General features: G+C 31.3%; 1 protein-coding gene across 1 annotated transcript; it reads left to right on the forward strand.

Annotated features, from left to right (window-relative positions):
* Positions 1-246: 246 nt before the first annotated feature.
* On the forward strand, positions 247-4,185 carry LOC134714800 (uncharacterized). The gene is made up of 4 exons (XM_063576379.1): positions 247-267; positions 926-952; positions 1,659-1,756; positions 3,515-4,185. The coding sequence occupies exons 2-4, from the start codon at positions 944-946 to the stop codon at positions 3,840-3,842; spliced, it is 435 nt and encodes a 144-aa protein (XP_063432449.1). The 5' UTR covers positions 247-267; positions 926-943; the 3' UTR covers positions 3,843-4,185.
* Positions 4,186-13,038: the final 8,853 nt, after the last annotated feature.

The following is a 13,038-nucleotide window of genomic DNA, read 5'->3' on the forward strand; positions in this document are numbered from 1 at the left end:
TTCAGACTTCTCAGTAGTAGGTATTCACGTGAAAAGCTTCTAAAAAGAGCTTTACTGACTGCAAACATGTTGTCTATGTATATAGTTCTGAAAACGAAATATTTGACGAAGATTGTTGTTGTTGTTTTTGTCACGTACAAGTTATCTCAAATTGCGTTGTTAAAGCGGGAAAACATACAATCGTAAAAAATATTGCTTCCGATTGTTATATAACAAATAGTAGCCCTTTTGGGTATAATCAGTAGAATAAATCGATGTTTAGAAGAGGTAAGAACTTATCCTTACAAATAGTTATTATGTATAGTACGCTTTAAACTTCTTTACTTTTTTAGTTTTTCTATTTTGTACATGAAAAGACTTGAATGTGTGATTGTATGGGGTTACAAACAATCTCAATATACGCACTACTAACTGTTTCCTGGTTTGATTTAAGTTTTATAATAAAATAAATGAAAAAAATATACACTGACTTTTGCTTACTTTTCAATGATACAATAGGCAAGTTACTGTATCATAAATTCATTTGAATTTACAAAATAAAATCAATCCAGGATATATATGGAAAGTAGTATAAATTTTAACTTATCGTCTATGTTATTAATATGTTCCTAATTATAGATACGTACATTATAAATTTCACATGTATCTCTGTAAGATAAATCAAGTTTTAAGATTTGTGTAGTTTAAAACGAAAACTCTTGATTACATATTTTGTCAAAGAATCTTAGAACTGATGTAATCAATTTATATGATTGCTGAAGGACTTGATTAGTTTTAATTTCAAACTAATTTTGTGGATTCCTAGAACGTTTTCCATTTCTTTAAATTTTGATACACAAGGGACAAATTAGAAATCTGGATACAGGAAAGCTTTTCAGCCCCAAAATGTCTATGATATCAATGCACAATATGTTGTTTTTTTCAGGGGAAAGACACAATAATTATGACTTACGTAAGTATTTCGGTCTGATTGTTATTACCAAATAGTCCTGCAGACTTTTGAAGTAACAAATTATATTACCACGAGGAGAATGTCTGTATAACCCAGATTAAAGTGTTCTAAAAATCGTGTTCATTCGTTCATATTAAAATTTGGCTGACACGAACACTCAAAACAATCAAAATATTGCTTAACGATTTATGTGAATTGCACTTATTATATGGAAGTGGACTATCATAGCCTTTGAAATCTTGATTTGCTGTACACATTCCTCTTCCGTTAAAAAAAAAACGGTGAAAAGATGATTTCTCCGAATGTAAGTCGTTCCCAAAACGTGAAATAGGGACCTGCATTTTAATAATGCACTTTATTTCAAGCAATAATCAGGTCAAACAAATTTATAATCTGATAAAATAATCATATTGATTGTTATCTACATTTGGACAACTGTTTATTTCTTCTGTATTTAATGGTAACTTTTTTCCAAATTGAACAAGAATATAAGATTATGAACATGTTTATAAAATGTGTTTCTGTATGAATTATATATTTGGAATTTTCGAGTGCTGAAACACTTCATCTTTTATCAAATAAAGTCGAAAAATTAGATGATGGAAATTCAGTAGACGATGACCACCGTCAAAGAGCTGTGCTTTGGTAATCTTGTCTTCTGTAGTAATAAAATAGACTACATCAAATATTACGATTATTTACACAGGTTACGCTGAAAGCATGGGGTAAAAGCCTAGATATAGGCGGGGAATTAACCATTGAGGTCCAGTGCAATGTAAGACAAGCTCTAGCGGACAGTGCCGGGTATGTTTATTATTAATTTATAAACAGTGACTAAAACACCAAATCGCTCTATACCAAAGAAGAGGCGGATTATACTAAAGGGGCACTCAAACTAAAAACATTAAGTCTGTCTGGAATAAAAATACAATATCATAATATTTATCAATTATTGACATTTTACGAGGTCAATACGTTTTATATGGATGAAGCGGTATAGATAATCGTAACGTCAACATTATTTGACAGTGTTTTATATAGCATATTGCTTAATTGAGTGTATGTCCTTAATTTTTATAAGACACACCATTATATATGTGATACGTGAAGTATGGAAATGGACAATGTTTTTTCTGTGTATTTTACATAAACGTATATTTTATGGGTCGATGCCTCTGCTGGTGGACTATTAGTCCCCGAGGGTATCACCAGCTCAGTAGCCAGAACTTCGGTACTGGCATGAAAATACGGATTCTATGTGTTATTAAAATTTGGTGTTACAAAAGTATTATAAATTATTATAAATTAAGGAATGTATCTCCCTCATGCAAAGCTCTGATTCCTTTCACGAATTTGGCTATACTTTTTGGACCTTTTGGATTAATAGCTCTTCATCTTTTATATAAGCTTTGTATTTCAAACATTTTGGCCACGAGCATCACTTTAGAGAAATGTATTGTCGAAATGTGCATCTGGTGCAAGAAAATTGGTACCGTTGATTTTATTACAACCACTGGGTCGATGCCTCTGCTGGTGGACTATTAGTCCCCGAGGGTATCACCAGCCCAGTAACCAGTACTTCGGTACTGGCATGAAAATACGGATTTTTTGTGTTATTAAAATTTGCTGTTAAAAAAGTATTATAAATTATTATAAATTAAGGAATGTATCTCCCTCATGTAAAGCTCTGATTCCTTTCACGGATTTGGCTATACTTTTTGGACCTTTTGGATTAATAGCTCTTCATCTTTTATATAAGCTTTGGATTTCAAATATTTTGGCCACGCGTATCACTTAAGAGAAATGTATTGTCGAAATGCGCATCTGGTGCAAGAAAATTGGTACCGTTAATTTTATTACAACCACTGGGTCGATGCCTCTGCTGGTGGACTATTAGTCCCCGAGGGTACCACCAGCCCAGTAACCAGTACTTCGGTACTGGCATGAAAATACGGATTTTTTGTGTTATTAAAATTTGCTGTTACAAAGGTATTATAAATTATTATAAATTAAGGAATGTATCCCCCTCATGCAAATCTCTGATTCCTTTCACGGATTTTGCTATACTTTTTGGACCTTTTGGATTAATAGCTCTTCATCTTTTATATAAGCTTTGGATTTCAAATATTTTGACCACGAACATCACTGAAGAGACATGTATTGTCGAAATGCGCATCTGGTGCAAGAAAATTGGTACCGTTAATTTTATTTAACGCATGATCAAAGTGTCCAATGAAAAAGAAGAATGTTACACCATATACAATGCATTCAGTTATCCAGTAAAGATTTGACTATGACATATATAAAGTTTACACCGATTTGTATTAGAATTTTTAAAAAATTAAAGAAACCTTTACTTGGAACATTTTCCATTTTAACGTTGAACAATCATGGCAAAATTCTAATTTTTATTTTGAATTTCCATTGCTTGCTTTTCAATATATAAACATAGAGATATCAACTTTTTTAACAATATATAATTCTACTTTCTATGTAACAAAAGTATCAAACATTTTTTATTTTCATTTGTACCAGTTTACAATCTTCTTATTTTCTTTTTAGTGGTTATGCGATAAATTTTCAACAGGACAGATCATCAGATATCAACGGAATGAATCTCCATTTCAAACCAATAGGACCAAGCAGTACGGTTGTTCTAAATACACTATCAAAAGGCCAATGGGGAAAAGAAGTCCAGATGCAAGATGAAAACGTAAAACAGATTTATTTTGAGAACCCATTCAAGTTAAAACTGAAAGCAATATCGAAAGATACAATTCACGTGTACGTGAATGATAAGTTCAAAGCCGAATACGTATGCACCAATCAAGACATAACTGAAACCCGATACATAGTTTTTCCGCCTTTTGTTTCAATACATCCATTATGAATAAGGAACAGGCTTCAGTTTAACTTTCAGAAAATTAGTTTAAAAAAGTATTGATGCACGAATAGTCTGCAAACAATTCAGTTCCTGGCTCCTAGCTTACGTTTTAACATGTCTGACATGAAAAATTTCACTGTATAATTCGAAGACTATTGATAGTTCAATGGAATCCGAGATTTTAAAGTAACGTGAATTAGATTTCAGTGTAACTAGAAATTTTAAAAGAAAATTTGTTTTGTCTGTTCTATCAATCTTTTGGAAAACCATAATTCTCATGTTTTTGTGCTGTGTAATATATTGCTTGTAATATGGTTCTAACACAATAAAGCAAAAGATACGTGTATTACTTTCTGTGTGCCACTTCCCTTATCCTTTTAGTATACCACATCTTCTTATTTTCATAGCAACGATATCGGTATCGACCAAGTACTGATTCAAAACTTATGATACGATCACCACTGTTGATTGTTATTTGTTTAACATACAGTGGTAAATATTTCATGCAAGTTCAGGACAAGAACAAATCATTCATAAATAAATAAGAAATGCCATGTAATAGAAGCCGTCCGGTGGAAAAGAGTGGGCGATGGGGTAGTTGAGACTATCACATGAAAGAATGGGTGTTACCGCCTGTCCACAATAAACCATAATTTCTATTCCCTATTCACCTTTGGGTAATGATTACCATAGTGTATTATTCCAATAAACTCATGGTAATTAATATCATCATTTTATTTGAATACCATTCATGTTGAACGATAGCCTTGACTTCAAAGGCAAAATATTAAACGCTGGAGAGGTAACCAATAGTAGAAACAAAATTGCATTAATTTATGTTAACTTTGTATGAGGAAAATGCCAAATTAAGTCGTTGATACAATAAAAATGTAAAACTAATTGGGTCTATAAACACTTGATATAAATCTTGTTTATGAAATGTTGCTAAGTGCATGTCATACGACGATATATATGGTGTTGTTTCCGCATTAAGACATGGATTGTTATTCCGTTGTTTTCCTTATACACTATAAGTTGGTTTGTTTCCCTCGGTTTTGGTTGGTGACCTGGATTTGTTTTTGCTTAATCGATATACGACTTATAGAAAAGCGGTATACTTAAGTTGCCTTTAGTGTGTTCAATTCACGTTAAATGAACTGCATGATATCAGAATTAGTTTTTGACAATTTGAATTTCTATAAAATTCAAATTAGACAAACACACATGAAAGTGAAATCGACAAAGTGCGGACATCGGGTACGAAAGTTGTTTCGGCAACACGAACTATCAAACTATAACCAAGGAAAACAACTCTGAAGGAACTAATCTTAGAAGACTTTTGAAGTAGATAGTTCTCATTTAATTTGCATATCTATCATGGTGCAAATCATAAAATAACTATTTTCTTCAAAAATCTTCTCTGACAAGATCCTTGACAAAAATGAGCAGTCGACCACTTACTATTCTTTGATTTGCACCCATAGCGTCTTATATTTAAATTGTATATCGAAGTTATTGATCATCTATTTGAATTAAATAAAGAAAACCTTCCATTAAGGATGTTTGTTCCTCCATTCTTTTAAAAAAATTTCCAGATTTTCTGAATCCTCTGGTTTTATCCATATATTGTCATTAAATATTTTGCCCACTAACCCCTACTGTTCTGTTCATAATTTCATTACATAAAGTTTAAAAAGTCATATTTCTAACTTTTTTAGTATTCTTGTAAATTATCATAGTTTTCGAAGCAAATGAGGTGCCAATGTTAAATGTATAAAAAAAAATCTAGAGATAATTTTTTCCCGCCAAATTTGCAATGGCTCATATCTCGAAAACGACCACACGGAGCCTCCATTTTTTCCAATTTGTTAGTTTCTTGACTATTGATATCTCCCGGATAAATGAGATGATAGACTATCTAAACTTAAACTAAAACGAGAAAATAAAAATCAGAAAGATACTTAATTTAACTAAACGTTATTAAAATTACAAAGCCTTAATCCTGGTATCTATGATGAGTTTATAAACAGTGTACAGCATAACAATATTTTGACTACTCACGTATAATTTTTATCACTAGAGCTGCAAACGAAATTGTTTCTGTAAATGAAATGATAAAGTTATAATAGTTTGAATGCATATGCCTTGATTGCTATTATTCTTAGTTTACTTTAAATATGAATCGATCTATTTACTCCAAATCACTGTAATTTATACGCCAATTATGTATTATTGTATTTTTATTGCTTTCTCCAGTCATCCGAATGTCACTTTGTTAAAATAATTCTCGTTTCAATTTCACTGTCTGCGGGCATAAAATTTATTATCTTAACTTGGTAGAGATAATAAACGACAGCTTTACATGAGGCACGATTGCTATATTAATCTTACTTACACTGACGACAAATGCATGTACGCTTTAGACAATGTCATCAGTACGATTAGAGTTTATTTTACCCTGATATCGTTTTAATATTGAAGCAAAGGAGTAGTAAAAAAACGCCATATTATTTTTTCTTATCTACCGGGGACCTACTATCACAGTTTAATGTTAAAGACTACCATTACAACTGTAGAATAAAAAGTCCAATAACAAAAAATCAGGGATATAATAAAGGACCTGTGTCACGCGAGGAAATGTATATGACTTTATATAAAAGGTAAAAAAGCGTCTGGTATGCTATGAATACCCTTCTTTGATATTTTGAAACTCTTCTTATGTAACAAACATAAGATAAAGTAACGATGATAAACTCAAAACCTTAAAAATCTGTTTGATATGTATTTTTGTCGCAGTTTAAAGTTTCTGTTATCCCGTAAACATCTCTAAGTGATGTTTTCCCCTCTATTTTGCTTTGTGACCTGTATTTGTTTTCGCTTAATCGATTTGTAACTGTTGAACAGTGATTTAGGTCTTATTTATAAATAGTATATTCCAAATCAAGAATTTGTGCTAGATCAGGAAGAGAAACGAATGTGATAAACAAAGCTTAAAATGACATTGTAAATGTAGAATTTCAGCTAACATTTAGAAATTTAAAGAATCTTAATTATATTGATCTTTTAGTTTTTAGTGTAAAACTAGAAAATCCTTAAGATAAAACCTTTCAAATGTTTAAAATAAATCTCTTAATCTGTTGAAATGTGCCGAAACGCAAAGTGCGAACTATAGTTTTCAATCTTTTAATCAATATAACTGTTAGGTATATGATTTAGCAGCTTTGCACATATCAGATTTAGTCGCTATATCCATTTATCAAACACCAATACATTAAACTATTCTTTCAAATGTCTGTATAATTGATATACGTTTTTGTTTATTTAGAGTCCTTTCTGTTCGAAAGGTAATTAAGTATCTAAGTGGCTTAGTATTCATACAACAATAGATTTTCAAATTTAAGAGTTTGACTTTTCCTTTTAAAGTTCAATCTAGACAAAAAGCTTTGGAAATAACTTCTAGAATAAATTCATTTTCAAGAACAATGTTGATGTCCCTGCTGTTAGACTGTCTTCGCAGGTAATAAAACCATCAGTAGTCGAGAGCTTTGATACTAACATACTTTTCTAAAATCTGACATTTGATAAACTTATCTTTAAAAAAATTATTCAAAATACAAATCCCTCATACAATATTTAAGGGGCACTAGCTACGACATATATTTATTTTGTTGCTCATTCATTAATGAAATGCTAATAGGGAAATAATAATTCGCTTTTTACAGCCAGTATGGTTCAATTTTGTCAAAATAAGCTACAAAAAAACATTGATAATGAATTATTCACTTGCAAGTGATTAATTCGACCTCATTGAATTTTGTTCACGTGAACTTCAATTTACCCCCTTCGTTGGATAACACGTGATTTGTATGCATATAGTTATTTAAAGGAAAAGAATATCAACCTTAAAAGTAAAACAAATATAAATCATTAGACATGTTACGAAAAGGTATATTCACGACGCTGAGGTTGACAAATTATAACTTTAAATGAGGGGACTGTTTTACAACACCAAATAGATTACCTGTGTATACATTGGATTTCATTTAAAAACTGCATTGATCTTTTCGCAGGCAATTCCGTATGGAACGACTACTCAATAACATGTATACGATAGATAAGAAATATAAGAAATAGATATTAATAATGTCCATTATATTTTTAAGAAACTATAATAATACTGCAAAAAATGGGGGCACGTTCATGTTAATGCAGTAGATGTGCGGGGGCAACGGAGACACAGGGTACATACGTGTGTGAATTCTTTGGCGAGCCCTCAATATATCTTGCAAATAATCTTAAGTATTATAATCTGTTGTATACCTACTCGTGAATATATATGTAACGATCATTTTTATATAGTTTAAAAAACCCAAACACTTATACTTGTATGTATTTTGATCCAGTTGTTTGCCACCTAAATTTTTATCTGAACGGGGTCTATTTTAAAACAATTAAAACACGATCTCAACTTCAGGCATTTCTCACTATATAGTTTTTGAAAATTTTCGCCCGGTTATATAGCTTCGAAGGCATGTTTTTTCTTTCTTTATTTCCTTTCAACTTTGTCTCAATTTCAAAAGTGACAGCTCATTTTGTATTTTCTGTATAATAGTTTGTGATTGATTGATTGTTGGTTCTCAACGTTCAGTGGCAAATATTTCATGTATGTTCAGAACGACAAGAGGTTTGTGTAACATATGACGCGCTACTCATCGGTTGAACAACCCGGCAGAGTTTCAAAAGCATTGCATTATGACTTTATAATAGATATAGGAAGATATGGTGTGAGTGCCAATGAGACAACTCTCCATCCAAATAACAATTTCAAAAGGTAAACCATTATAGGTCAATGTACGGCCTTCAACACGGAGCCTTGGCTCACACCGATCGAATAACAAGCTATAAAGGGCCCTAAAATTACTAGTGCACATGCTAAACCATTAAGTTTACATTTACATCTTAAAACCACCTTATGCACATATTTTGTTTTTCATAAAATTCTGAAACATTTGTGGAAATTCGCCAACCGTTTCAAAAGAAACTGAGAATATGAAAAAAGTGACACCGATGACCAATTGATCTTTCCTGCTAGGAGTATCTCTAAAGCAAATATGTTTTTTTTTAATTTAATCTGTTGGATGGGTACCTATAGCTACTCTACGGAGGTACCAGGTTTTTTTCAGGGAGATAGGGGGACTAGGATTAAATTTGAAAAAGGCAGGACGGGAGTTTTGAGTTGAAAAGGACAGAATGAGTAACTTGGCAAAAAAAACCTTAAATTTAACTTACTATGTATAATATATGATTATCAATCTAGAATTGAATGAACTTGTTTAACCCTCAGCCCCCTTTTTTCTAGACCACCACTCCTACGCGCGTACACCTTTTAAGTCTTATGCAAGGTTTTAGCCAGCAATGATATCATAAAAGCAATTGTCGTATAAGATGTAACATACACAATGATGTTCTAGATAACTGTTATTCATTAATGAATTAACCAAGACGCACAGGATTTAAATTTTACCTGTTTAAATCTATTATCAATGTTTTGACATCGTCCCCAAATTTAAAGTGTAGTTTGTCAACCTCAGCGTCGAGAATATACCTTTTCGTAACATGTGTATTTGATTGACTGATTCGATCTACAAAAATAATTCTTTTACAGGTAAAAACGTTGATAAACATTCATATTTCATCTATACTATGAAATTTAATAGACCCAGAATAATCAAACAGCACGAGTTCGCTTAATCTATTTATATCTATATTTATGTTTACATCACTTATATGGTCATCGGATGACTTTAGAGGTCAACTCGATAATTAATTAGATGGTGTTTAGACTAAAATACATACGAAACGAAGCATTTTTATGCACGTGCCCTGCTAATTGTTTATTTTAGACTTTAAATAGTTTGGATAAATGTTTTACATTGTTATAAATCAAACATGAAAAATTGATTAAAATCGGTGAACACAAATTTGACAGCTTGTGCCCCATGAACATTGTACATTTGGTTTCGATCCAGTTTGGTCATATAGTTTCTCGATTGACAACTTTTTTCAATTAACTCTGGTTTGAAAAGTTTGAGTTAGGTCGATTTGAAGGCTATTCAAAAATACTACTTTTACGTGATTTTTGAAAATGTAATTCATTTTAAAGACTTTGCTGACAATATAAGAAACTTAATTAAGTTCAATAAACTGTATTTTCAATCAGAGAATCGAAAAAAAGTATATCGATTATTTGGTAAGTCGTCATGTGTAGTGTACTTAAAAGTGAAATATTTCTGTCATGGAGATAGACATTCTCCTACTACAGACAATACTAAGTATATCACTGGTTTTTTTTCTGTTTATCTGTTGAGTGTTACTCAGTTTTTAGTTTTCGAATGTTGTACTGTTGTTTTTCTTTTGCTTATCTTTTTTTCTTTTTTGACGGACATGATGTTGTCAGTTTGATTTGAACTTATGCGTCTAAATGTCCTTTTGATGTCGTTCATCTCTCTTTAATAATGCTAAGAGGAACCAATAACTGCTGTGTCTGATTTACAATGTTTGTTAATAACTTGGCCACATTGCCAATAATGGTAAGACTTTAAAAAATCAAAATATAGAAACACATAGTTTAAATTCCTTGTCGATGACTGTCAAGAACACGTTTTGGTAAATCTGATTTCAGTTTGTGTAGCATTCAATCCTCAGATAATTTATAGAAAACCTGTGTTCCTGTATGTACTCGCATCTGTTTATATATAGATCAGCATCATTTCGAGATTGACAATAAGTTTTTTTACACGAGGAAATGTCTGTGTCAGTAATAAGACAGTTGTTTTCCATTCGTTTGATGGGTTTGGGCTTTTAATTTTTCTATTAGATCAAGGACTTTCCGTTTTGAATTGTCATCGGCATTAGGTATTTTTACAATTGAGCTTTTTCAATGTTTGTTTTACTTTTAAAATTTTCACTGGTACTAGAGGAAAAATATTGTAACGTCCATAGTCTGTGATCCAAAACTAATTACAAATCTCCGCCCGTGATTAAATGCACCAAATAGAGAAAACAACAAAAAGTTGAGTTACATGTTATTATTTTACCTCTTTTCCTTAGTTTTAAATGGTTAACAAAATCCCCATCAGTTAAAAAAAAAAAAAAAAAAAAGTTAAAAAAAAAAAAAACAAAATCCCCATCATCTGGTCGTTAAATCAAATATATTTGCCAATTAGTATCAACTTTACAACACTCACAATAAACAACACACCACTTATGTTTGTGGTATTTGGTGTCCATTCGATGAAACATTCTCTAAAAAAAGTTCTATTCATATGAATACTTTCTATTGGGATAATGTGAAACCATTTCATTTCTTAGCAACCTTTTTGGTAGGGTAGTCAACTTCGAAAGTAATATTCAACCAGAGTAGAGTGGATTGAAAACGACTTACCAAAATATTTTTTTCTGATGACCTCAGAAGAATGAGTAAATAGTTATAATTTAGTACGTCAGACACGCGTTTCGTCTACACAAGACTCATCTGTGACGCTGATATCAAAATATTTCTAGAGCGAAACAAGTACAAAATTGAAGAGCATTGAGGATCCAAAATTTCAAAAGGTAGTGTCAAATACGGCTAATGTTATATATGCCTGTGATAATAAAATCCTTAGTTTTTCAAAAAAATTAAAGTTTTGTAAACAGGAAATTTATAAAAATTACCACATTATTGATATTCATGTCAACACCGAAGTGTTGACTACTGGGCTGGTGAAATCCTCGGGGACGAAACGTCAACCCGCCAGACGCGCGTTTCGTCTACATAAGAGGAATCAGTGACGCTCATAACAAAATATGTATAAAGCCAAACAAATACAAAGTTGAAGAGCATTCAGTATCCAAAATTAAAAAAGGTTTGGCAAATACGGCCAAGATAATCTATGTCTGGGATAAAAAAAAATACCTAGTTTTTCGAAAAATTCAAATTTTTGTAAACAGGAAATTCATAAAAATGACCACATTATTGATATCAATTAAGCTAATTTAGCTTTTAATTCACTATTTGTAAAATATGATGCACAGTATTAAAAATTAATTTATGTTACAATTGACGGACAAGCAGGTAAGTTTGAGGCGACAATAGTTTACATGTTCAAATCTTTTGTAAAGCGATTAGGAAGAGGCACTCATTGAAACCAACACGAACTGAGGGAATCACATGACCCACATATCACAATCGGGAATTAAACCCTATAGCTACATGTAATTATTACATACATTACAAAATAAAACAAAGAAGAAGGTGGCCTTTGAATTTGTACTTTCCAATGTCATAATCAATAAATTGAATAGACAATTATGTTTAAGAAACTCTTGTCATAAACATTAGAAATATTTTAACGTAGTAAAATAAGAACCACTTAAACTAAGGCATTCCTCTTTATTTTGTTTGCAAATGTTGTTTATGGTATACTCTTACAATGTCGATAAGATTGATCGAATACTTTTATTAACAATGAGTACAAAGAGGACAAGTACGACTATTCATTATTCGAAAAATATGATTATTAAAAGTTTTAATTTCGAAATTTGATATCTAAATATAAATTGAAGTTTCCGTGTTACCTAAGTTGGAAACATGATATTTAAAAAAGCCTGAAAAACAAATATTCAACTTTTATTACCATTGAATAATTTTTTTTTTATCAATGCAAATGTCATACAAATAAAATCAAATCAAATCAAAAATGTTCTTTGGATTGTGTACATAAACGAATATGATACTAGAGTACTTAAAAATGAGGAGTTTGTACGTATGATCAAAATGGACAAATGATGTATAGCCAAATCCATCAAAGTTTAACCTAAGTTAACAGGAACCTTATTATTCAGTACTTTGGTACAATATTTTGGAAATTAGTTGAAATTTAGGAATCTCCCACAAACAGTGCTCTGACTCCGTGCCCGATTTTGGCCATACTGACTTTACATTTTTGGTTTTCAAGCTCTTCATTGTTTCGATAAGCATTGCAGTATCCAATAGTTCGACCTCGAGCATCACGAACGAGAGGTTATTGTCAAAATACGTATCTTGTGTAGAAAAATTGTTACAGCTAATTTTATAAGATTCAAAATTTATAAACAGCGAGTTTAAGAACGGGTATGTTATAAATGTTGTCAGTACCCATTTAATGATAACTGAGTTTAA

The sequence above is a fragment of the Mytilus trossulus genome, chromosome 4 (assembly GCF_036588685.1).
Source record: "Mytilus trossulus isolate FHL-02 chromosome 4, PNRI_Mtr1.1.1.hap1, whole genome shotgun sequence".
In the NCBI taxonomy this organism is placed as follows: domain Eukaryota; kingdom Metazoa; phylum Mollusca; class Bivalvia; order Mytilida; family Mytilidae; genus Mytilus; species Mytilus trossulus.